Genomic DNA, 25,519 nt, shown 5'->3' with positions numbered 1-25,519 from the left:
CATATCTCAACACCCTTAGGCTCCTGTCCTGGGCACTTTTTTTCCTGCAGCAACCTATCTATACAGAGAACTTCAAAAATCACAATATTCCCCTTCGGGAAACCCGCAGGCCTCGGTCAGGCCCTCTGCAGTCCGCTGATGACATCACCCTAGCAGACATCCCCTCCCAAATGGAAAAGGCATCCTCCTTATTTCGATGGTGTTAGTCCAGGAACAGAAATCTAGCCCTAGATTCCGTCAGAGGTGATACCAAGCTACAGGCGGATCCTCAGAGACAGAGCCGCTGTGCAGTTGATGCCCAATCTCAAATGGTGGCTGGGAAGAACATTCCAACACAATTTGCTTTCCAACTGTAGTCAGATGGAAGGGCCCTCCACCACCCACAGTCCACATGCTTATAGTGCTGAGAGAAACCTGAGAAGAGTGAAGTAAGCAAAATGGCAGGGGTGGGGGGTGGGGGCTGGGCAAGCTACCCGGCCAGGTGGCAGCCTACCCGTTGCTTTGTAGAGCTCCTTAAGGTGCCCCTCTGGTAACCGTATCTGATGGACTGTCAGGTCTACGGTGCCTCCACCACTGTCAACGACCACGTACTTGTCACCTGGCATAAAAGACAGCAATCTTTAAGATACACCGGGCATCTGTTTGTCCCCCTCAAACAAGCTGGCGAGCAGTCACCTGGCTCAGTAAGCACTGTCGACACTGCTCACCAGCACAGTGGGCTTTGTTAATTAGCAGCATGGCGAGTTACCCACTAACTACCGAGACTTCAACCATGCCCGGCCCGAGAGAATCTGGAAGAACCCAAGCATTTGTGCTGTGCAGGGCTGGGTCCCCACCACGCCCCGTGACATGCAATTGCACACAAGCCTCCCTCTGGAACTGGGAGCCTCATCTTCCTCGAGACAAGTCCATCTGTGTGGTTTTCGGAGGGATAGCCCCCAAGCCAGTGGCCTTTACAACCCTCTGCAACTGCGCATCTTCCCAGTGAGCGAATGTAACGGGTATAAACGCATGTTTGCCAGCAGCGAAGACATATAGTAACGAGTAGGGCTGAGAGACATCCCAGGACACTACCTTCCTCCAGCTCAGACCAGATCTCTCCTATGACGTTCTCCACCAAAAAGGTCCGACTCTGCCGGTTTCGCCGAACGTGCTCCTTAGCTAGCGGCCAACAGGAAGAAAGGACCAAGCATAAGCAAGCGTGGAAAAGCGACAGTCGTCTGCAGCTGCTGAAGACAACAGCATGGTGGGTTCAGGGATGGGACGTTTTAGTGATACTTGGCCAAAAGGACTAATGAACAGGACACCAAAAGCCCAGAAGCCAGTGCCAAGGAAAGAAGCCGGCATCTCTGGCCCCTGCCCAGCTGTAAAGAAACCTGGATGAGATTCTTGGCTCTGGTGACCTTCTTCTGGGGAGTGGGCTAATGAAACGGGCCAGTTTCCCAGCAGTCCCCACTGGGCACTAGGTTAAACCATTTTACATCATGGAGCTTTGGAATGCTGGGTCTATTTCCTCATGGCAATCTGTGGGGTAAAAGGATTGAGAGCATTTCCTACAGCTGTTGAAGACAATATGCACTTCTGCCACACGGTGGCGCTTCAGCCACAAGGGAGCGTCTGAACCTAGGGATGCTGGGCACTGCATCATCATCAGGGTACCTAGGGGGCGCCCCTGCTGTGCGCTGAGCGGCCGGGCCACCCTGAGGATGGACAGAGCACAGATGACTGTCCTGTGCTCCGCTGAGGAAATGCCAGGTTTCCTGTTTGGCAATATGACTCCCCGGACCAGAGATCTAAGATTCCTAAGCTTGAAAAAGCGAACAGGTATTGTGAAAGAGAGCCTCAGAGACAGCAAGTGGGCTTGGGGTCTCCTAGTCTACAAAATAGGGGCACTACTCGGTCTAGATTCCTCATGGGCAGAAAAGGGGCTACTTCCATAATGCATCTACATGTCTACTATATATCTGGAGTGACAACCTGTAAACAGTCGGTGACAACAGTGGCAGAGCAGCTGCTGTGAGACCTAGTAGTCAAGGAATGACAACTGCAGCGAATGACTTGTTACAGCCGCCCTGGGGTGGCAGAGGAAAGCTCTGCTCCCTCTTCTACCTCCCTGGCTTCTCACCGGCAGCTCTTTAACCGCCTGAGCTATCTTCCTCCTCCTCCTCCTCCTCCTCCTCCTCCTCCTCCTCCTCCTCCTCCTCCTCCCGAAATGCCGGTGAATCCCTCCTCATCCAACAGCATCCTCAACCTTCTAGCCTCTTTCCTCGAGGAGCAGAGTGTTTGCAAAACCCACTTTTCTCTCAGGGTCAGAGCAGCAAACATCGAGCCAGCCATAGGTTCTTCAGAGCCTGGGTGGAGGGGTCAAGGGGGCACCCCAGGAGGACTCCCTGAAACTCGGGCTTCTCCCCTACTCCCCACACTGGCTCCAGGTGACCACATTAGATGAACGGTACGGCTCGGGGGTAGAGAACTTCCCTAGCTACACGGAGGCCCAAGTCAAATCCTGGCACCAAATAAGAAACAGAGCATGTATGTGACCTTGCGGGGATCCAGTTTGCTAAAACAATTTAGATGGCCACAAAATGGCACTCACAACCAACATCAACAACAACAACAATAACAAAACAGTGAAGCTGACTGAACATTTTTCCAGTTCTCAAAAAATGATCCCAGTTTTTCAGGTAGATAAAGCCCCAAGATCAGACAAATTTCTCTTTTATGGATCCCATTAAAAACCCATCAGGGGAAAATAATGTCTTCTGTAAGCCCGTGGAGGCATAATGCCTGCCATCTGCATCCCCCTGCAGTACCCTCTGCTTGCTGACTTGTCATTATGAAGGGCCCACAGAACGTCAGATGTCCTGAACAGTGCTCCCCTGGGGTCCCCACAGCACCACACCCGGAAGAGCTGGTCCAACTGCAATGCAAGGAAGGCTGACACCTAAACCCCTGCCTTGCTGCCCCTCCAAGGCATGTTGGTCAGTAATGAGGGGTCGTCCCCTGTGAGCACACACACAACGGCAGCCAAGGCCACAGGCCATAGGACAGACGTGACAGCAGCACAGGGAAGCAACCAAGGAAGACTCTCATTCCAAACCAACAGACGCCTCCTGAAAGCAGAGGGCCATTCTCGGGTGGTGTGTAAACGCTGGGCTGGAATCAGTGGGCCCTGACATCCATCTGTTTATGAACCGTGGACCAGCTTGTAAGATACAAGCTTGATCTTCTTTCCAATGAGACAATGGAGAAAGATGTGTGTTTGTGTATTTGAAATGGTCACACATCCGAGTTCCTTAGAGAAAAGGCCAGGGTGGCCATTAGTGAGGATGAGGATGAACCCAGCCCCTCCATTCATTCTGGTGAGTCAGATCTGAGGAGTTGGTGCATAGCCCCTGGCCAGCAGAGAGCGCTGGGCACAAGCACAGATCGTGCCACCTCCTCGTAGCAACCAACGGCCAACTCTAGGGACCAAAAGGAAAAAGGTGTCCCCTGGGACAGGGGTGTCCTCAGGAAGATGACTGAGGAGTGACTTCAAGAAAACTGCAGCACACAGACATGGAGGTACATCCACTCAGGGTGAGCCTGGGCCTGGGGTCTCAGCAAGGGCAGGGGCCATGGAAGGGCAGATCCGAGCTTAGGCGGTCCTCACTCATGTCCCTCCTATCCTTCTCCTGGGCCTGGGGCCTTCTAGGGTCACTTGGGGGTGGACATGGGCAGAGGGTGCACTTCTGCCCACTAGGTCCCCATCTAGGAAGTGAGCTGAACTCAGAGCTGAAGTGTGCAGCACCTCCCAACACATATGGTGCTCCCCAGTAGTACCCAAGCTGTCAGTGAGGCTTTGACCTTGACCCACGCAGGGAGCCTAGTCCAGTGGAGCAAACAGTTCTGGGAACTGAGACAGTCCACTTATTCAGGTAACTTATCCAAGGGGAAAACTCCTTAGAATACCCAGGCTGGGTCAGGCTGAGCAAACGCCCCTTCCCACAGCTAAGGGTACATACATCTCCTGGGTCAGGACCACTCAGCCCGCTTGGTTGTGTATAAGGCACCTAACAAGCTCATCGCATCCCACACCCCGCAGCCCAGTGAGTGAGTCAGCAATAAGTCAACAGTCTTAATGAGGAATTAACGGCAGGCAAATTGGATTAGACTGCCTCCGTTAACGTACAATAAAGTCTCAGAGCCTAGTAAAATGAAAGGCCAAGAAGACTCGCCCTTGGGTTCTTGGAGAGATGCTCTCCAAGGTGTGACAAGCCAGAGTAACCAATGCTTAGTTTACGCTGGAATCTTCTTAGGGGCCAGGTAGGAGCACCAAGCAAAGAGAGGCTAAGACCCACCTTCCGCATGGGGTGTCCTGGCCCTTGCAGGATGCCTTTAGCATCATCTGAGCTGAGTAACGCCCAGGGGCTGGGAGGGGAGAGCAGAGGGAGGGAGGGAGAGAGAGAGCAGAGGTACCCTGTGCAAACCCCGCTCCTACTGTGTCACTGGCGCTGTACCCATTGACCACCGCCTTGCTGCTGAGCTCGATCATCTGGTGCAGTCGCAGCTTCCGGCAGTAGATGGAGGCGGCCTCGGGCTCCAGGGCGATGATGAGTTGCTCCGAGTTCTCGGGGGAGGCCAGGCCTGCCTGGAAGACAGAGACGGAAGCTGGGCCCTGGGACTCCATGGTGGGCCTGCCCGGAGGACGCCACACCTTGCCGTGAGGTTGAAATACCCAAGGAAGGAGCTGAGTGCTGAACTTGGTTGGTTAAGGGGGACCATCCCTCCTCAGGCCTCTGCAGAATTTAATACTAGGGGTGATCTGACATTGAGCTCCCAAGTCCCTGAATCTAGTCCCTGAATATGCAAAGGGCTCCTGGGGGACCAGGGCACCCTGGCTTACAGGGCCTCTGGCTTTTGCAGATCTGAACTGAAAAGCACCGTGGAAGAGGCAAGGAGACTACGGACAACAGGTAAAGATGGGGTTTGATGTGCAATCGGTTGGGGGACAGAGTTGCAAAGCCATTGGGGTGGACAACACCACACACCTCTGACAGAGGCTGTGCAGATCCCAGGCTTGGTGAGTGAGGGCAGGCAGTCAGCTGGAGGTGCCTTTACTCTTTCAACAGTTTGTCATATAACATTTTTATTTTTTTCTTGGAGATGGGCTCTCATGGATCCCAGGCTGACCTCAACCTTGCTGTGTGGTCCAGAATGACCATAACAATCTAATCTTCCTCCGTGTACTTCATGAGTGCTGCCCTGGGCTTACAAGTGTGCGTCACCACATCTGTTTTATGCGGTCCTAAGCAATTGAAGCCAGGACCTCATGTGTGTGAGACAAACACTCCAGCAACTGAGTACAGCCAAGCATCTACATAATCTTAATACTATACCAGTTACGTCCCCAGGCTCCATCCACAACTCCATCTGCTAATATCCGACACCTTCCTTGGCTGGTGAGAGGCAGAAGTGCTATGTTCCACGACACGTGACCTGACCAGTCACTTCTGCTCCGGGCACTGGAGGTCCCAAGGGCACCCTTCTGCGCACACTCAGAGAGATGAGCCTTGGCCTGTAACCCCTGGGCCAGAGCTCCTCCTGCCCAGGCTGTGCATGCTGCATGGAGCTTTCATGTCCACTAGGAGCACAAACCATTCCTGTCTCCAGGGTACTGCTTTCCTGATGTTTCCAAGGAAACCCGGGGATCTGTCCCCATGCCACACCCTCTCAGAGAAAATCCCTGAGTCCCACCTCCACTCTACACCAGAAGTTGAGCAGACAGAAACTCCTAATGCCATATAGTCACAGGACAAGCAGCTGGGAGCCAAGGCCAAGGAGGGGCTTAGGTGCGTCCAGCAGTAAGCAAGGAGGAGAGGGGCTCAGGTTAGAGCCCAGGAAACCTGAGGGACCCCCAGAGCCTTCTGTGTAACCCCTTCACTGACAACTGAGTAACTAAGATACCATGTGCCGTCTCGGTGACTTTCTTGTCACTGCGAAAAAACACCATGGCTGTCTTAGTTATAGGGTCGCTGTTGCTGTGATGAGAAAGGGTTTAATCATCTCGCACATTACAGTTCATCATCAAAGAAAGTCAGGGACAGGACGTCAAGCACGGCAGGAACCTGGCAGCAGGAACTGAACAGGCCATGGAGGGGTGCTGCTTACCGTCTTGCTCCCCGTGACTTGCTTAGCCCATCTCACAGAACCCAGGACCAGCAGCCCCGGGAAGGCACCGCCCACAATGGGCTGGGCTCTCCCCCATCAATCACTAACTAGGGAAATGCCCTAAGGGTGCGCCTACAGCCAGATCTTACTGAGGCATTTTCTCAGTTGAGACTCTTCTTCTCCAGTGACTCTAACTGGTGTCAAATGACATAAAACCAGCCAGCACAATGACCAAGGCAGCTTATATAAGAAGTGGCTTATTTTGGCTTACGGCTCCAGAAAGTCAGAGCCAGGGACGGGGGAGCAAAGACATGGCGGCAGGAGAAGGGCTCACGTCTTGAACGGCAAGCATGAAACAGAGAGGACTCCAGGAACGGCTCTGGGCTTTTCAGCCTCAAAGCCTTCCCCCAGCAACACACGTCTTCCATCAGGGACATGCCTTCTAAGCCTCACAAACATCGACACAACTGGGGACCAAGTGTTCAAGTGTCCAAGACTATGAAGGGATTTATGATTCAAACCCCCACAGTCAGGAAGGCATCAGAGAGAGAGAGTGGCCAACTATCCCTGCTGATCCAGGACAGGAAGCTTCCCACGGAGTACGAGGGTAGCAGAGACTTGCGCACAGGTACCCAGTGTCAGCACAGGTGGGGATCTGAGTCCCTCAAACCAGGCTCCTTAAATCGCGCTAACTCCTGCCTGGGGTGCTGCGATTACAGGAGAGAGGCCTGGCCCTTTGACAAAACTTCTCTGGTTTTAGGCACCAACTCTTCACCCGCTGGGAGCTGGGAGGGACAGTGTGAGGTAATGCATTGCTTAGAGTTCTCCACGGCAATCAAGCACCAAATAAAAGTCATTGATAACAGCTGAAAGCTGCACCAGCCAGATGGGAGAAGGGAAGTCTCCATTCTGTACATGCCATGTGCCTCTCTAGCAGCACAGCCACGTGAGAAGGGCTGGCTTCAGAATCCACACCCATGTCCACACCAGTCATGGGGTGCGCCTTACACCGCCTAGCACACCAGTCATGGGGTGCCCCTTCCACACTGCCTAGCACACCAGTCATGGGTTGTGCCTTCCACACCTCCTAGCACACCAGTCATGGGGTGCCCCTTCCACACCGCCTAGCACACCCGGTGAACTAGCATGGGGGCAGACACCTGACGTGCCACAGGGATGGAGAATCTGCTGAGCCTGAGTCTTGCTGTCCCCAGATGCAGAAATCCAAAGCAAGGTAGCACAGAGCTCCCTTGCTGAAGGGCAGCGTGCACTTCTCTGGGCTTCTAGTACCAAAGACCTGCTGGGGGACATATGCCCAGGGTCAGCTTCCCTGGCAAGAGGTGAGAGGTAAGGAGAGACCCCGTGCATGGACCTTCTGGGACCCTGTGCACAAGCTTCCAGAAATCACACTAGAAATAAAACCAAGAAGGTGAGAGGACCAGGAAAGAGTCGGGCAAAGACCTTTCAGACGTTAAAGCCACAAAACTGTACCTGTGACCCGCCGGGATGCCTGCCAACCTGCTGGCCGGACCACGGCAAGAGGTGCAGGGATGGGGGGTGGGGTGAGGTGGAGAATTCCTTCACACAAGGCTCCTTCACCCACTGACTATGCCTGAGAGCCTAAGCAGGGCCTCTGACTCACAGGAAACTCTCCTGTGTGTACATGCGGTATATGCATGTACACGCATGCATGTGTCTGTGTTTGCAGTGCACAGAGACGGTGTCAATACCAGTGTCTGCCTCTACTGCCCCCCACCTTGCCTCTCCTTGAACCTGTAACTCACCATTTCAGCTGGGCTGGCCAGGGAGCTCCACAGATGCGTCTCCCCCACCTCCCCAATAGTAGAGCTACAGGTATAAGCTGCCATGTCTGGCTTTGACACAGGTTCTGGGAACCGAACTGGGATCCAAACTTAGATCTTCATGTACACACACGCCCGCGTGCACACACAAACACACACACACACACACACACACACACACACACACACACACACACACGCACGAGATGCATGCGTGTACACATGCTCCTCTCTGAACAGAGCACCTAGCAACCTGTGAGCAACGGGGGCCCCAGACTGAGCTGCACACACACTGTGCTCTTAGCAAATGGAATACGTTTTCCACCCTCCTAAGGACCATCAAACTCAGTTCCAATTCAAGTGCTTATGTCTGGGCGCAGCCAACAGGAAGGCCAATCAGGCCTGAACTAGTTAGGGTATATGTACAGTAAGGCTACCTACGTCCTCAGAGTGAACTTTAGAGACAATCCCCTATTTACCATCTTCTTCTGTCTGTATGTAATTGGATGTGCATATGATTAAAACACAAGTGCATTGTGGGAAGGGACATGCACAGTAGAGAACGGCTATGAGGCTTAATGTGGCGATGCATGGAGAACCACACACACGACCTCCTAGCAACCAAACGTGTCTTCCCTTTAGACCCCCATGAAAGGGGCCATAGGTAATGGGCCCCGCGTGTTCTTCACTCACACACGCCGCTGTCAACCTTAGGCTCAAGTTCCTGGCTGAACGTCTTGTGCTGAGTAAAGCATTCTTGCTGCCATGCGACGCTGCGCGGGCCTTTCTTTGTTGAATGAGACACCAGAACTTGGAAAACAGTCCAAACGCTGACCACTGCAGCCAAGCATGTCATCTGGCCTTTGCATTAGGCACTGCACTCCCCAAAGGGCACCGGGAGGCTGTCTTGCTCTGGAGCACAGATCAGTTGCTCAGGAGGCAGCTGCTGAGGGAGTGATTCCACCACGCCTCCGCCAGGCCTGGTCTCTGCTGAGCTGAGCATCTGTAGGAGGGACCCGGGTCCTGCAAGGACACAGGTGTGCCCTCCTGCAGCGCCCCACTGACTTCTCCTCAAGGTCTAAATCTGCATAGTGGAAGCTTACCTCTTAAAGCCTCCATGGAGTCCTGAGGTCCCCTCAGGAGGTGTCAGCTCCAGGGACCCACAGAAGTGGCCGTTTACCCTGACTACTCAGCTCCTGGGTCCTTGCGGTCTGACAGGGAACCCTACCAAGAGACTGCGTCCACAGATGAGAAAGAATGGCCAGGCCAGGTACGCGTTCTGTTGGCCTGTCATCGCGTTCTAGCTGCCCCAGCTGGGCGTCATGCACTTTTGGTTTCTCCTGATAGAATTATTTTTCACTGCAGCCTGCTCAGGCAGGCAGGCAGTTACAAGCTGAGTCTCTCTGTTAAATGAGGCCGCCACACATGGGAGCATCATTTATTTAACAGGCCTCTGGAACTCACCAGAGTCGCACATTTTATGCAAAACTGCTCTAAAATAAAACTGGACAATTTCCTGCCCATGATCCCCTGAGATTCAGGCTCTCCCTCTCTCCCTCTCCCTGCCCCCTCTCCCTTCCCCTCCCTCTACCCTGTCCCGCCCTCCATTTTCCAGATCTGTCCTGAAGGCCTCAGAAGAAGAGTCCACTGCCCTTTCCGCTGTCACCTGACCACTAACTGCTCTTCAGGGACCCATACCTGCCCTGAGTGTGCAAATCCTAAGGGATTGAGATTTGGCACATTCTTTCTCCCAGGACTGAGACCAGACAGGCCTAAGGGAGGTCTCCAGATGGAGCAGGGCCATGTGCACAGCTCTGCAACCCTCGTGGGCACGGACTCTATCCAGCCTACAGTAGCTAGGCTGAGACCATGCTAGCTCTGCTGGCTCTGAGCCTCCTTCCCTCCCTCCGGCAGGTGAATGCACCATAAGCTTGTAGTTCGTTTTCTAAAAGCTTGAAGGAGGGCCTCCATGCGCTCCACACAAGCAGGAGGGCCTCCATGCGCTCCACACAAGCAGGAGGGCCTCCATGTGTCCTACACAAGCAGGAGGGCCTCCATGCGTCCCATACAAGTAGGAGGGCGGGCCAGGTTTTCCTACCATGCAGGCGGCACACAATTCAGTCTCATTCTGAAGTCAGTCTTGGAGGAGGGTTGGCAGGCAGCTGACACCGTGTAGGGGGAAGAGGACACCTGACTGCTTAGAGCCCGTCCATGGAGATGGGCACCCTATGAGCATCCTTAGAAGACACTGGGCTCAGAACCCTGGCTCTGCTCACGTACTGGACCAGCCAGGGTTCTCCAGGGAAACCAAGCAGGACACCCAGACACACACAAGTGATTTCTCACACGGACTTTGCTCTTGATTACAAAGCCTAACGAGCCCCGAGGTCTCCAGAGTTGGAGACACAGGAGATCTACTGAGTAGATCCTGATCCTGACCACTGGACACAGGCTCAGAATCTAAGAAGAGTTGATATTTCCATCTGACTCCAAAAGGAAGAAACACACACATACACACACACACACACACACACACACACACACACACACGCACACGCACACGCACGCACGCACGCACGCACTCAACAACGCACACACATACACACACCCGTGGATACACACATACACATGCACACACAGAGACAAACACACACACACATGTGCACACACACACATACACGCATGCATACAAACACACACACACACACACACACACACACACACACACACACACACACACGCCCCAGCACAAAGGCAGGAGGGTGGATTTCTCCCTCTCTTTGCCCTGCTTAGCCTTCAGCTGACTAGAGCAGGCCCGTCCGTATTTCGGAGGCATCTGCTTTACTCTGGGCAGCTGGATGATGACACCCAAACACCCTCAAGGGATGCCAAGAACATCCTCTCAACCGAACACCTGGGCAAACTCTGGCCCAGAACATTAACCTCCATAGGCCTGGACCTTCCTCATGCTGCATTTAAAGAGGCAGAGGGGTGAGGTGGAGAGATGCACGTGCTGCACTCCCATTCTTCCTGGAACTGTTCCAGAAGGTGTGCTGAAGACACCGCACACCAGCCATGCCCTGTGTGCACCTGCTAACTTCCTAACTCTGAGCCCTGGACCCCATGGGCAACCCGAGGACAGGGACCTGAGCTGAGCCCTGTTGTTCCCCTCATTGCCTCCCAGAGCCTGGCACACAGGGACCCTGATGTAAGCGGCTCATGAAGAAACGAGTACATGAACAAAGACTAGCAGAAGGAAGCGGCCATCTTTAAAGCCACGTGGTCATGTGAGTTGAGTGGGAGCACAAAAGCAGAACTGCAGAGGGTCCAAACCTAAGCTGCAAAAACACCACCAAAGAAAGATGACCCTGCTCTGGAGGACAGTCCCCATGTCCTGCATGCCTCTGAGCAAACCAATCCTCCTGCCTCAGCCTCCCAAGGACGGAGATTACAGGGATGAGCCACCACGCCTAGCTTGTAGGGCCATTTTTATTCCACCTAAGCCAAGAACAGAGTCTGACTTTGTCCTGAGACTCTGTAGGGATACCCTTGTCCTCAGAGACTCTCTCCTAGAAAGAGCCGGGCCAGGGCCGCCCAGCCTAGCAACTGACCAGCCACCACACGTCCCCCTTTTTCCAGTCTAAAAATAAGATCTGACCCTTTCAGGGTCACGCATTTCTTGCTGAAGTCCTCCTGTGGGCCGGGGACCGGGAGCTAAGGCCGTGGGTCCTGCATGTCCTTCCTGGGAGCAGCTCAGGCGCAGTGCAGTGTGTGCAAGTGACCATGTCTGCGGCCCATCTTTGGACAAACCCTGAACGCTGATGCCCAGGAAGAGATGCCCAGGGCTTCTGTGAACAACTCAGATGCATCTACTCTCCTTCTCTCCTTAAAGAAATTGTCTCTTTCTGGAACTTCTACCCTCTTCCTTCATCACTATAAAAGCAAATCTATTTTTGGCAGCTTCATAACACAGAGCCAGATTCTCACGCTGCACAGAGGAAGGGGAGGGCTGAGGAAACAGTCCCTCCCGGAGAGGGGATGGTGAGGGGAGGGATAATCCGCCCTTGACCTTGAGCAAGCTGAGCTCTACGAGCTGCGAGCTGCGTTGGGAAAAGCCGTGGATGCCAACAGAGGCCCACGGTGCTCCAGCACACGGGACTACTTTCCCATCTGCTGGGGATCAGGGTGACTCAGTGACTCTTTGGGCAGGAAAGGCTCATCTACCTGGCTACTAACTTGATGTCAAAAGTGATATCCTAAGAACACAAGGTCTTGAGAGGGCAAGGTGACATCTGCTGCTGCACTCATGTGGCTGCCCAGGTGGGACTGATGAGGTTAAGGACCAAACACCGACACTCAAGGCAGAGAGCATCAATCCAGGCTCCACCAAAGCCAGCTCTGCGCTGGGGACAGGAAGTTGGGCACTGGTTGTTTTTTAGTAGGGGGCAGGATTAGTTACTTTTCTCAGTGCTAGCACAAGCAGCGTGACAAAGGTAATTCAAGGATGGCAGGTTGTTTTGGGTCACAGTTTTAGGGTCCAGTCCGTCCCGTGGGGAGGGGTGTGGTGGCAGCAGGAGCCTGGGGCAGCTGGCCACACTGCGCTGTCAGGAAACAGGGACATGAAAGCTGGTGGAGCTTTGTCCGTTTTATTCAGTGTAGGGCTCTGGCCGCGAGGCAGGGCCACCTGCAGTTAAGGTGGATCTTCCCACAGTTACTGCCAGAAGTTTCCTCACAGACATGCCTAAAGTTTTGTCTCCTGGGAAATTCCAGATCTTGTCAAGCATTCAATATCAACCATCGTAGAGGCCATGGCTGTTGGTGAACCCTGCATGGCTGGTCTTGCCTCCGTGGCTGACTGGCACACCGTGGAGCCACACTGCTGCCCTCACATGGGAGCCTGCCAGCACTCGGGGCGTTCCCCTTACCCTTCTCTGAGAGCTGCATGCTGCGGCCCTGACAGGCAGGCGAGCAGAGGACAGTCCAGATCCCCAGCTGCAGGTGGTCATTTTCAGCCTCAAGGCCAAGCCAAAATGCCTGGGCCCTGGCCAACATCCTCGCCTCTATTCCTTTCTTATACAAATATTCTGGTTTCCAAGGCTTTTCCTGAAGTTTTTCATTTCCCTTCATCTACAGGAAATGTCTCTGAACCCCAGCTTGAAATCCAACCCCAAAAAATTCACAGTGGAAACATGACCCAGACACATAAATCCAGAGAGAGGAAGGAGGGAGGGAGAAAGAGAGGGAGGGGAGGGAGGGAGGGAAGGAGAGAGAGAGAGAGAGAGAGAGAGAGAGAGAGAGAGAGAGAGAGAGAGAGAGAGACACGCTCAGGCTGACCCAGGAAACTGAGGCACCAGCAGACTCTTTGTCCCATGTCGCTCCCTGGTGGATACTGGGAGATCTCTGAGCAGCACAGTCCGCACTGTGGGGCTCCAGCTCGCTTCCCTCCGTCCCCACCCATCCCCACACCCCTCACCTGGTAGGCCGCTTCTCTCATGAACTGTTTGGCTGGCTGCTTCCAGATGGCTGGCACCGTGATGACCCATCTGACGTCAGAGTTCTCAAAGTCCGCCCCTGCCTGGTCACTCAGCTCCTAACACCAGGAGAATAAATGTAGCAGGTGAGGACACACTGCGGCCCCGGGGACACACCTCCTGTGGTTGCTGAGCTGTCAGTCTTTTACTCCAGGGGTCTCTGCCAGGCATCCCACACAGTGTGGAGGCAGGGCATCCAACTGCTCCTCTCATTAATTTTTACCATCCACAGCCTCTAAGGCGCCATCCTCATCCTGCATCCCCAGACCCCCTGGAAATGACTTGTCTTCTGTCTCTGTGGACTTACCTGCTATGCACATTTCATACACATGGAGTTATATGATATGGGTTTTATATTTTGGTCCTTTTTACATGATATCCTCAAGGTTTGTCCAACTATAACATGTATCACTACTTCATGACTTTTTATGGCTGAATAATATTCCGTTGAGCAGACAGACTACATTAGGTCAGGGATCAGTTGACAGGCGTTTGAGTTGTTTCCAGTTTTTGGTTTTTATGAGTAACACTGATATGAGCTTTCACACTAACAGTGTCATGTGCACATGTTTTCATTTCCCTGGGAGTGGAATTGCTGGGTCATGTCTCCGTGTTTATCTCTTTTAGGAACTGCCAGATTTGCTCCAAAATGCTGAGCCATTTCACCTTCCCACTCAGGGCCCATCTTCTCTCCTCATAGGAGAACCTTCACCTGGCTGACAGGTGCAGCCACCCACAGATGGCCTAACACCACCACCCTTCAGCCTTACCTTCAGTGCCTGCTCCTTAAAGTACTGCAGGGCGTAGGTGAAGATTTCAAGGGCTTTGACTTTCTTGCCATTTGCTGCTATCAGGTCAGTGTCCATGGTGAGGTCCTGGGGGGTGTGGGGAGAAGGCATGTGACAGTAGGAGGGTGAGGGACAGCCACACCTTTGGTTTAGGAACTGCTGTTTGGAGACCAGTGCAATCCTGGTTCCCTGTGTTCAGAGAGGCAGGGACAACGGTGTGCCCCCAGAGGGACCTGGCAGTAGTGTCCCCTTACTGTATGAGCTGTGGCTGATCTCTCACGGCCCCACCCTCACTTTGTCCCTTTCTCTGCCCCTCGGGAGCAGGCCCTGGGAATGGGTAGCAGGTGCCAAGCCCGGTGCAGTTTACATGAGGCTCACAGACACGGTCACCCTCGGGAGCCCTGCGACAGCAGCTTAAGTCATTGCCCCTTCGCTGCCAAGCAGGACGCTGACACACACCAATCTCTCCTTCCCCGGTGAGCTGCCAGCCAAGTCACTAAAATAGAAGGGCTCCTATTTTAAGGCCAGTTCTGTCTAATCTGCTGAAAGCCAGGCGTTGCTGCCTCTTGGGCTCTGCCAGAAGCCGAAACATCTGCTGTACTTGGTGCTCGGATAGAGGATACTGTGCAGAGGCCAGATGGTGGGTGGAAAGAGGTCATCAAAAAACAAAAACAACAACAACAACAACAATGAAGATGATGACAGGGTCCCTGAGGGGTAGGACGCATGGAGAGAGGAGAGAAGGCCCGCACTAACCCCGTTACTAGTGTCAGGAACAGATTGCTCCATGGGACATCAGACTGATGAAGACTAGAGAGCCGGGCTTTGCCTCTGCTTTGAGGCAGAGCCACGAGTTACTAACGGGCTCTTGTACAACCTTCGGATATAGCCTAAACCACCTGCTCACGCTCACTGCTCCCAGCCAGCACCCCTTCCTCCTGGTGCCCAGAAAAGATGCGCAGCTTCTAGACTCTCAGGCTCAGGGAGGCAGCTGAGTCCCGGGAAGCTACAGTTTGCCCTGTGCATCCGTTACCTAACCCTGCCCATCAGCACGGAGTCCCATCTGGAGAAGCGGGGTGGGTCCTTTCCGGCCAGAGCTGGTCAACGGTACAGAGACGCAGCCTCATGTAAGCCTGGAGCCTCGGCGGGCTGGGTGCTGGCAGTGGCTTGGCGGCTATCTCTGTGCTGTTGTCTCATAACAGAAGCTACTAGAACTTTCCCTCCTCTGGGAGCATCATGTGTCTCCGTCACTTTGATCCACAATCTCCCTGTGAACAAGATGCTGCAACTGTCTCCATCTTTAAAACGAAGCTGCCCCTGGTGGTGTGGGCGCAGGAGAACTGACCCTACTGTCCCTCGACTTAGCAGTGAGAACAGACAACTAAGTATCCACAACACACCAGGAAGCACGTGAGTCCACAAAGTCGATGAGGAGCCGGGCACTCCAGGCGGCTCCCAAGGACCCAGGGAGAGTAGGCAGGCTGGCCAACTCAGCTACCACCCAGGCCCAGATGCAGGCCTTTGAACTTGCCCTCCATTAACATCTGCCCTAGCTTTGAGCCACTGGAGGCCGTGAAGGGGCCAGTCCTACAGAGTCAAAGCTGCACGGTCTCCAGGACACAGGGCAACAGCCGGAAACCTGAGAGAAGTCCTGGTGAGGTCCAGTGTTGACAGTGTAGTGGAAGCCAGAGGCCTCAAGCCAGACAAATGGACCCATCGCAATGAACATTTGCTGTTGGAGCAAAGGATAAACTGTGTGACACGCTGTGACACACCACAGCTTCCATGGTGAGATTTGTGTGTGTGTGTGTTGGGGTGGGGGTGGGGGGGCTGTCACAAGGGTGGAGGGCAGATATGTATGGAAGGACCGGAAAATGAGTGGAACTGGGGTGCAAGATGTGAAATTCCCAAAGAATCAATTAAAAAATTATGAAAATTATGATAAGGAAGTACAAGCAAGGTCATGTGGCCTGAACTAAGTGTCTTGGAGGTAGAACTGAAACCCTAGGCACGTGGCCCAGAGTCCACGGTCCTCCTGTAGCTCCTACCTTTCCCATGAGGCTTTGGGGTGGGGATGCTTGCTTGATCCGGACATCTCACAGAACACTGGCTTGCTCAGGGTTCAGAGGCGAGGCCTGTGGGCTGCATCCAGGCTTCTAATGACTACCACTTGTGCTCAGCTTCTTCCTCCACACACAGAGGGTGGCCTGGCTGCGGCCACTCTACTGGATATTACTTCACACCGATTGGTCCTGACCCACCTCCCCTCTTGGGGCTTCAGCCATGAGTTGGTCTCAATGGAGAGAGGGTTCCCTGATCTCCCAACAACCCTTTGGGCATTGCCTTACACCTGTGTCACAGCTGGGGTACCTCTGGCTGTCAGCTTCCTAAACAAAGCAAACAACGAAATGCCAACAACTCCTGCCCACACACACCGGGAAGTCAAGTGCACGAACGGATGAGGAGCTGAGCTCTAGGAGTTTCCAAGACCCAGTTAGATGGGCATTCATTTCTGTTTGGGTGAAATCTTGGGGACTCAAGTTGAAGACTCCCCCCCCCCCCAACTGAGGTCCCTTGCTCCCCTAGAGAGGCCAACTCACCCCTGTGGTGTGGAGTTTCATCTTGAACTTCTCCAAGTACAGCCACTGTTTGGCCTCGTTGGGGTCCAGGTCATGGTAGAAGTCCCTGGCAGCGTACCCAAAGCTGTGGAACTTCCTCTCTGGTGTCAGTAAGATGGTGGTTGGGGTCTTCTGGTTGGAAACGCCAGGGTCACCGCCCTCCCATCTCCTGTCACCAAGGGAAAGCAGAAGTTACAGGTCTTTGAAAACTCCAGTCTAGGCATCATCGTGGCTCTGAGTACCTACTGTGTGTACGTGTCACTGACATGAGTGCTCAGACTCACTCTGCATCAGCTGACTGACAGCTCGACACACCTCAGTTAGAAGGAGAAGAGACAAGAACCAGATTCTTACTCAAAACGAGGCTGTGTTTATCTTTCGCTCAGCGTATACTGAACAGCTGATATATTCCACATGCTGAGGACACGGGGCTCAAGGCTTATAATCTTTCAACTTTCCAATAACTTAAAGCCTGGTAGGTTACATGTACCGTTTGGTTTCATTTGCAAGCACTCGGCAGCAGAGATTATACAGAGCTAGCTGGATTCCTCTTTTAAATAAGACGGGTATGAACAAAGGCATCGCATTGGGGACCTGCCTGACCAGACAGAAGGAGGGAGCCCCAGGAAACAGCCTGAGGGACCAGGGAAGGCAGAAGTAGTGCCTGGCGGGGCCTAAGAGAGAGGGAAGGCACTGCAGGCTGCTCTAGGTGAGCTGGCCCAGGCAGCTAAGTGATGCTGTTGGTCAGGTAAAACGTGTGGACCTAAGAAAAGGCACTATGTAAATAAGAAGAGTGAGGCATGGGCTGAGACAGCGGCAGGGCCAGGCTGGGGAGAACCCTGCAGGCTTGAGTTTAGTCTGTGAGTGATGCAGACAGAGCCACTGAAACCCGAACAACAGACCAGAGGCGCTGCTGTGGGGTGCAGAGGCAGGCGCAGAGGTCAGGCCTAGCCTAGGGCAGAGCCGAGAGCCCCGAGAACCCGTCCAGACGAAGAGGTCACCCGATGGATGCCAGGAATGGGGAGCACGGAGACTGAGTTGAGTGCTGGGGAGGAGGGAGGCTGGAAGCGGGAGCACACAGATGAGACCAGATAGAGGGAGAGGCCCCAGGCACAGCCACGGTGACAAGATGGGACGGAGCAGTAAGGGACTGTGCTGGGCTGATAGGCTGTGAGCTAAGGAGACAGCAGGGGAAGAGGTGGAAACGGGCTCCTGCCCTCCAGAAGCCAGGGCTGCTGGGAGCCCACACTGTCCCCTACCCTGCCAAGCCTGGACCTGGGAGCTGCCTCTGGTGGAGACTCGGCACCAGACACTGGCCCGGTCCAGTAGGGGAGGCAGTAGCTGCAGCCCAGGCCGAGTTCCAGCCCGTGCTCATGAGCATCTCCACATGCAGGGTGAAGAGGCCTTTGCAGGGCAGATGGCTGCCTCCCTCCCGGGGGACTTCCCCTCTGGCGCTGTCCCTGTCTGGATTCCCGGTCTGGATGCATGTTCCAGGGGACTGTATGAGGACATGGGGGTGACGCTTAGGCTAGGAATCCCTGCAAGAGGACACACCAAGAGCTTCTTCCACTTTTTCATTTTCTCTCTGTCTGTCTCTGTGTGTGTGTGTCTGTCTGTGTGTGTGTGTCTGTCTTTCTCTCTTTCTCTCTCTCTCTCTGTCTCTCCGCCTCTGTGTGTGTGTGTGTGTGTGTGTGTGTGTGTGTGTGTGTGTGTGTATGTGTGTGTGTGTGTGTGTGTGTGACATTTGGAGGGGTGCTCACAAAGGCCAGAAGAGGGAATCTGATCTCCCGGAGCTGGAGTTGTGGGTGCTGGGATGTGGGTGCTGGGAACTGCACCCTGGTCCCGGGAAGAAGCCCCGGAGTCCTTGTAGCCGCTGCTCCTCTCTCCGGCCCTCTTCACTCCTGTCCAAATGCACTCTGGCACTGCCTCAACCATTTCTTCATCAGGCTGAATCTGCTCATGTGAAAGAAACCCCAACAGAAGCAGCCTCCCTAGAGTCTTCACCGCAGCTGCGTGCCGCCTCCATCCAAAGTGGCTTTCCCTGCTTGTCACCTTCTGCTGCCTGGCCACCCTGGAGAAACAGCATTTCTTAACCCAGCTTCATGGAGGCCGGCAAACAGGGTTGTATTGCTTCCTGCGATGGTTGTCCATCTCTGGGGACATCTGTCTGGCTGCTACAGGTGCAATCCAGGTGGCTATAGAGCTCTGAGGATCCATGTAGCATCCATGTAGCTAGTGAGGTGGCTCAGCAAGGAAAGGTGCCACCAAGCCTGATGACCTAACTTTGCCCCACATGTTCTCTGTAGCACACAGGCATGCCTTAGCATGTGTGTTGTCCCAACCTTCACATAATTAATGAATAAAAATAAATATTTTTATGTTTTTAAGAACAAAACTGGCTTTCCATGATTCCTTTTTCATTTGTGTGCATGTGCAGTGCATATGGTTATATGAGCGTGTGTGTGTGTGTTTGTGTATGTGTGTTTGTGTGTGTGTGTGTATGTGCGTGTATGTGCATGTGTGATGTTTATCATTGTATGAGTGTGTGTGATATATATGGTTATATAAATATGTATGTTGTGCCTGTGTATATGTGTGATGTATATGGTTATATGAGTATGTGTGTGCATCTGCGTGTGTGCACATGCATGCGCATGTGCATAGGCCGGAGGTAAACATTGATGTTTTCAAATGTTCCCCACCTTGCTGTTTGAGAGTGCCTCTTACGCTCACCAATCACACTTCCCTGGCTGGCCAGAGGGATCAGGGACTTGCCTGACTCCACACCTCACTGCTGTGCTGGCTCTTACATGGGGGATGGAATCTGAACTCAGGTCCTCACACCTGCACAGCAAGCACTGTGCCCTGAGCCCCTCCCCCTCCCCCTCCCCCTCCCCAGAGCCTCTTGATGACATCAGCCTCAGGCTGAGCCACACTCAGTTTTCCAGGGAAAGCAGGGCTTCATGAGGCATGTTTGACATTTGACACTGCAAAATGGTGGTGGCCTTTACAAAGTCCACACTTGAGGCACTTGCAATAGAGATATGGAAAACAAAAACAAAACAAAACAACTCTTGATGTTTTGTGCTGGGCCACACTCACGGCTATCCGCAGCCAAGTGTGGCCACACGCAGCCTGCTACGGGACTGACACACCTGCTAACCAAGGCTTGCTGAGTCCCTGCAGTGACCTGGAGAGACAGCTGCAGTGTTACTCTGACAGCGATCACTGAATCCCACAATATGCCCATTGCAGGCCACACAGAGCCAGTCATGGTGGACTGCAAGTCATTCCTTAGTTGGAAAAACAGACTCACAAATCTAAGCTTCCAACGCTTTGCAAGGATGTTTGAGGGCTGGAAAGGCCAATAGAGTCCCCACTGATATTGGTGTGAGGGCAGGGCTGCTGTGTGTATTAAGGATGCCCCGGGGCTTTATGGATTTAGGGTCACCAAGATGAGGGTCACCCCTTCCCTGCTTTCACAGTGGCCTGATGTCTTCTGCACGTAGGGGAGCTGGCACCGTCCCACTTACATTTTTCATATATGCTGATTTACTCCATAGAAAATATTGTTAAATTTACACAGACAACACACACACATACATACATACACAATGAGGCAGGCACTGCCTTTATTCCCCATCTTAGAGGTGAGGAAACAGAGGTGTCACAGGTTCAGTAACCACCCAAGGTCACACAGGAAAGTGGCCGAGCTGGTCCTTGGATCACTTCTATCATGGGTGTCCTATAGGATGTATGATATATGATCATATCGCAGATATCACACAGGGCACCTCCTGGCTCCTCCCACCCAGGCCAAACTGTGGAATCAATCTGGCTACAAAGCTCCTTCCTAAACCAACTACATAAGCAGCACACGGATGCGCTGACAGGTGGGATCCTGTAGCCTGGATGTTAGGAAGTGGCACAAGCAGCCTAGACCTGAGTGCAGAGGAGTGTTCTTCCTAGTGACTAGCCTGCCCCAGGTGGCACCCCGCCCCCTGCAGCACTCACCGCATCACGTGGATACACTCTGGCTCCTTGGTAAAGCTGTAGGCATAGCCACTGGATGTGGTCCCGAAATCGATGGCCACCACCACGAGGAACGTCTGCTCCTCCGATACGGGGTCAGCATCATTCTGAAAGTGCACCGGGAGGCACAGGGGAGTGAGCATCATTCTGAAAGTGCATAATGGGGTACTGGGGGCTGAGCATCATTCTGAAAGTGCGCAGGGGGGCACGAGGGGGTGAGGGCCAGGCCTCCCCTTCAGGACGAACCCTCCAGCCTGTTCAGTTTGGCATCACTGCAGAGAGACCAGCCCAGCTCAAGCAGGCCAGCCTCAGCTCCCAACTGAGTGGTGTGAAGAGAAATGAGGGCAGCCCCAATTGGGGTGCAGGTCAACTGGTGGGGGGGCGGCACAAAAAGACGCTTCCCTTCATCAGCTGAGAGAGCACACATGGCTTGATGTGGAAATGCTACCCTGTGGCAGAGCCTCGGGAGACACAAGCTGCCCCCTACTCCTGTCCCCGAGTCTCTCTGCTGAGCCTCTGCCAGCAGTCAGAGCACTGGCCAGCGCCTGTGCCATCTTTGCAGGGTCTTCTTTACATGGACAGATGCCTGCATGGTGACTCTGTTTGAGCCCACACGTCCATCACAAAACCTCAGGGCCCTGGGGCCTCGTGTCCACAGCGATTCCTCATCTGTGAGGCCACCTGAACAGACGACCTCAGGTGTCCAAGCTTATTTTCTTTCTAAAGCAATATAGATTTTCTTTTCCTTTTCTTCTATTTTAACTTTGAAAGAGCTCTAAATTAGAATCCTGGCAAATTTTGGACTGGGTTATACTGGCAAAACTGGGCGTGAGAACATTACCGCTGCCAGACGAGAAAGTGAGTCAACAACCCCCTAATGAGCGGCCGCCATGTGCTCCTCACTAGAACTTTTGTGGGTGTGAACAGATAATGCAAGCCACCTTCCTTGGGCTGCCCCTGCCACCCATCGTCCCTTGTACTTGATGACTAGGAAGGGCAAGAGTCCAGCACCCAAGACCACAGTAGTGGCTGCTAATAGCTCTCCAAGGAAAACCAAGGAAGAAACCATTCCTAGTCACCTCAGTGGACAAACCCACTGTGTTTCGCTGCTTCCTTCTGAGAAGCTGCCTCGCCATTTCTAGGCTCTCGGGAGCTGATTTCTCTGTCTGATCGCATTGCTCTCCAGGTTGGTGCCTCTGGAAACATCAGCCACACCTCAGAAAGCCTTTCCAGGAGTGAGGGGATGTGCAGGGACGCAGGGAGCAAAGGTGGGCAACACGGGGCACATGCGCACTCACATATTTAAGGTGGTCAACACAAGCACATGCGCACTCACACGCATTTTTAAGGCAGTCAACACGGGCGCATGCGCACTCACACACATTTCTTACCAAGACATGGGAAGGGGACAGAGGTGTTATTCCCGTGTCCCCAAGACTCCGTGCTGGAGAGGAATACGCAGACGTGGGGGCCGTTTCTAAAAAGAAAGACACAAATTAGCTTCTTAAAAGACACAAGGTCTGGAGAGATGGCTCAGAGGTAAAGAGCACCATGGCTGTTCTTCCAAAGGTCCTGAGTTCAATTCCCAGCAGCCACATGGTGGCTCACAACCATCTATAATCAATCTGTTGCCCTCTTCTGGCATGCAGGCACAACACAGTATACATAATAAATAAATAAATCTTAAAAAAAAAAAAAAAAGACACACAGGCCAGCCTAGGTAGAAGAAAAGGTGTCAGTATGACTTTGCTCTCCACAAATGGGTTCTAGAAAGTCTGCTACCATGCCGAGCAGGGCGGTTCCCAGCCAGGAGAGCAGGCTGTCCCTGCCCAGGCCGGTGTCCCTTGTGCTTGGCATTTACAACTTGAACAACTGGGTGTCCCCACCAGGCCTGTCACGGTGTCACCCTCACCCAGGAGGTGCTGCTCTGTTCCCAGAAGGGCTTAGTGCCCGGCCAAGTGCTCGGTGATGCAGACTCCATGGTGGAGCAGCACAACCGGAGTCATCTGTAGTAGAATGTAGGCCTCTGGGCAAAGCAGTTATCAACTCCATCAGATCAGCCACAGCTGCTCGCAGGGACGCTGGCTATTAACGTTCCCTCACAGAACAAGGAACTGAGGCCTCGCAGGACCCTGGCCTGGGATTCCTGCCTTTCCCACGGCATTTGTGTGCCATTCTGCCCTAATCGCAGTGGCCATGGGGTCTGAGCAGGGGCTACAGTACACGGACTGAGGAACGTTAACGAAAGGGGCTCCTCTCGTGTGGCCACAGAGAAGCCACTGCTCGGCAAAGACTGTCTAGGGTGGCTGCTCTGTTCCCATAAGTGACCCCTACCCCATGCTCTGTATGCCCAATGAATTCGTTAGTCCCCTACCCTCATCTTTGGAGCAATCATAGTCACAGTCATGGGGACTTCATAACAGAGAGGTTGGTTGTTCACGTCTCCCGAGGGCAGGAAGTATTGTAACATCATGAGAGAGGAAGTGCCGGTGCGCGTGTGTTCTGGAAGAGCACCCACGGCCCCTAGGTTCCCAGAGGTGCAGGGGACATCCTCTATGCCGGGTTAATAACTCTTGTCTATGGAATACAGGGCATAGGAGCAGCTCCCAGGGCCAGCACCCGGTGACTGGTGTATCACCTGCCCCCTTCCCTAGCACAGCGTCCTCCAGAGCACAGTGTCTACAGGGATGCTGCAGATTTCCACCACTCAGGAGGGAAAGAGCAGCAGCTGAGTTAGCTTCCCTGGCCCCAGGACACTAGGTCAAACAGAAAAAGGACCAATGGCAATGTGACACCAATGTTGTCATATTGCCCCGGGTCCTGGTCCCATCGTAATGATTCAGCTACAGACATTGGTTTTGGAGCAGTCTCGGGGACTCCCAATGACAAGGCACACTGTCCCTGGTCAGTGCTTGAAGCCTCCACGGTGCCCTCATGCCCACCGCCCACGGCTGGCAGGTCCCCCAAAGCAGCCAAGCAAAGACTTGCTGCCATAAGCTGCCAACCAATTAGGGAGACGGCAGACAGGTGCTGCGCGCCCACCAGTACCAGGGCCAGGCATAGCTCCGCATACCCTGCTAGCTTAGCACACAGCTTACTTCTTTGTAGGCAGTGGGTGGGTTGGCTCTATCTGGGAAAGGTTCTCCCCTTTGGGAGAGCATGAGGAATAGCTCCATCTGCTAAATCACTCTGTGTTAGCTCCGGGCGCATGCAGAGATAATTTTTTCTACTTGGTGGGAATTCAAATGGCAGGCAGCATTCCAGTGGCTTCCGAACGGGCTGAGGAGTGAAAGGGATCATCAAAAGAGAATGGGGAGCCTCGTGTCTGCAAGTCCCTTCCGACACGAGCTCATGGCCTTTCTCTTCCCCCGGGAGAGTTTAAGAGAATACGGTCAGCTTCATCTGCCACCAGAGAAATGCAGATCAAAACTTCGATGAGCGCAGGGTGTGGCGGCACACACCCTCAATCCAAGCACCCAGAGAACAGATGCAGGTGAATTTCTCTATAAGTTCAAAGCCAACTGGTCTACCCAAAACCACAAACGAGATGCCACTTCACCCACAAGGAGGACTATAACTTTTAAAAGGAGAGAGAAGCAAGCACAGAAATTGGAACTCTGGTGCACTGCGGCTGAGAATGCAAATGAGGCAGCTGCTGCGGAAAACGGTTTGGCTGCTCCTTGAAATGTCATATATAGCATAACTGCATGATCCAGCGAGGCAGCTATGCAAGGCTCGAGAACAGACTCTCGGAGAGGCTCGTATGGGAATGCTCACTGCAGCAGCATTCACGGTAACCCAAAGTGGAAACAGACCCATGTGTCCGTCAGTCAGCAGGGGAACGAGTAAGCAAAGTGCTGTTCGCACTACACAGTACAACAGTGTGTAACAGGAATGACACTCCTACATACACTGTAATACCAACGGGCTGGGTGTGAAAGGGCAACTGCACTGTGTAATTGCGCATGTGTGAACTATCCAGGACAGGCAAATCCAAAGAGACAGAAAGCAGATGAAAGGTGGGCAGGAGTTATTGCTTAATAAGCCCAGTTCCTGAATGGGGCAATGAAAAGCTTGCAAATAATTAGTGGTCGTTTCAGTGTGGGAAGTCTTGTGTTATGTATACTCTATGCATCATAAAAAGTATTTATTAAAGCCTCACCTTGGGCTGGTGGAGTTCTTGCCTAGCATGCACAAAGCTCTGGGTTTGATTCCCCAGCACCACACAGTGACCTGCACCTGCAACTGTGAAGGCAGAGGCAGGAAGACAGGATGTTCAAGGTCATCGGTAGGCTCCACAGGGACTTCAAGGACAGTCTGGGCGACCTAAGGCCTTATCTGAAAACACAACTCACCTTGCTTGTCGGAGAACGCAACATTTCCTGTTCCTGTTAGGACTCACATTCCACCACTCTTGAGGAGAGAAAGAAAGAACCTCCCTTCATAAAAGCCAGAGGGCTCCGCGTTTCCACCCTGGGACCCAGCCAGACAACGCTTCCACTGGTCGGCACTGGCTCCATCCTACACAAAGCCCTTGGGGCAACGTTGGGAGAGTTGCCACCCACCCAGGAGCTACCCTCTCTCCACCTGCTACCTCG

The 25,519-nt window shown here is 53.4% G+C and overlaps 1 protein-coding gene across 2 annotated transcripts in view; it reads right to left on the bottom strand.

The window, feature by feature from the left end:
- HSPA12A (heat shock protein family A (Hsp70) member 12A) overlaps window positions 1–25,519 on the bottom strand; it is a 160,690-nt gene that overhangs the window by 8,638 nt on the left and 126,533 nt on the right. For both annotated transcript variants that reach the window (XM_084772839.1, XM_084772840.1), the window contains 8 exons: window positions 22,313–22,398; window positions 20,904–21,028; window positions 16,872–17,058; window positions 14,254–14,358; window positions 13,426–13,542; window positions 4,459–4,630; window positions 1,075–1,161; window positions 494–598 (listed from right to left, as the gene is read on the bottom strand). In XM_084772839.1, the coding sequence (XP_084628965.1) occupies window positions 494–598; window positions 1,075–1,161; window positions 4,459–4,630; window positions 13,426–13,542; window positions 14,254–14,358; window positions 16,872–17,058; window positions 20,904–21,028; window positions 22,313–22,398 (984 nt within the window). The remainder of the gene's footprint in view (window positions 1–493; window positions 599–1,074; window positions 1,162–4,458; window positions 4,631–13,425; window positions 13,543–14,253; window positions 14,359–16,871; window positions 17,059–20,903; window positions 21,029–22,312; window positions 22,399–25,519) is intronic.

The sequence above is a fragment of the Acomys minous genome (genome assembly GCF_964271855.1).
Source record: "Acomys minous genome assembly, chromosome: 2".
Lineage (NCBI taxonomy): Eukaryota > Metazoa > Chordata > Mammalia > Rodentia > Muridae > Acomys > Acomys minous.
The sequence above is the reverse complement of the archived record's forward strand: the minus strand, read 5'-3'. Positions and strand labels throughout refer to the sequence as shown.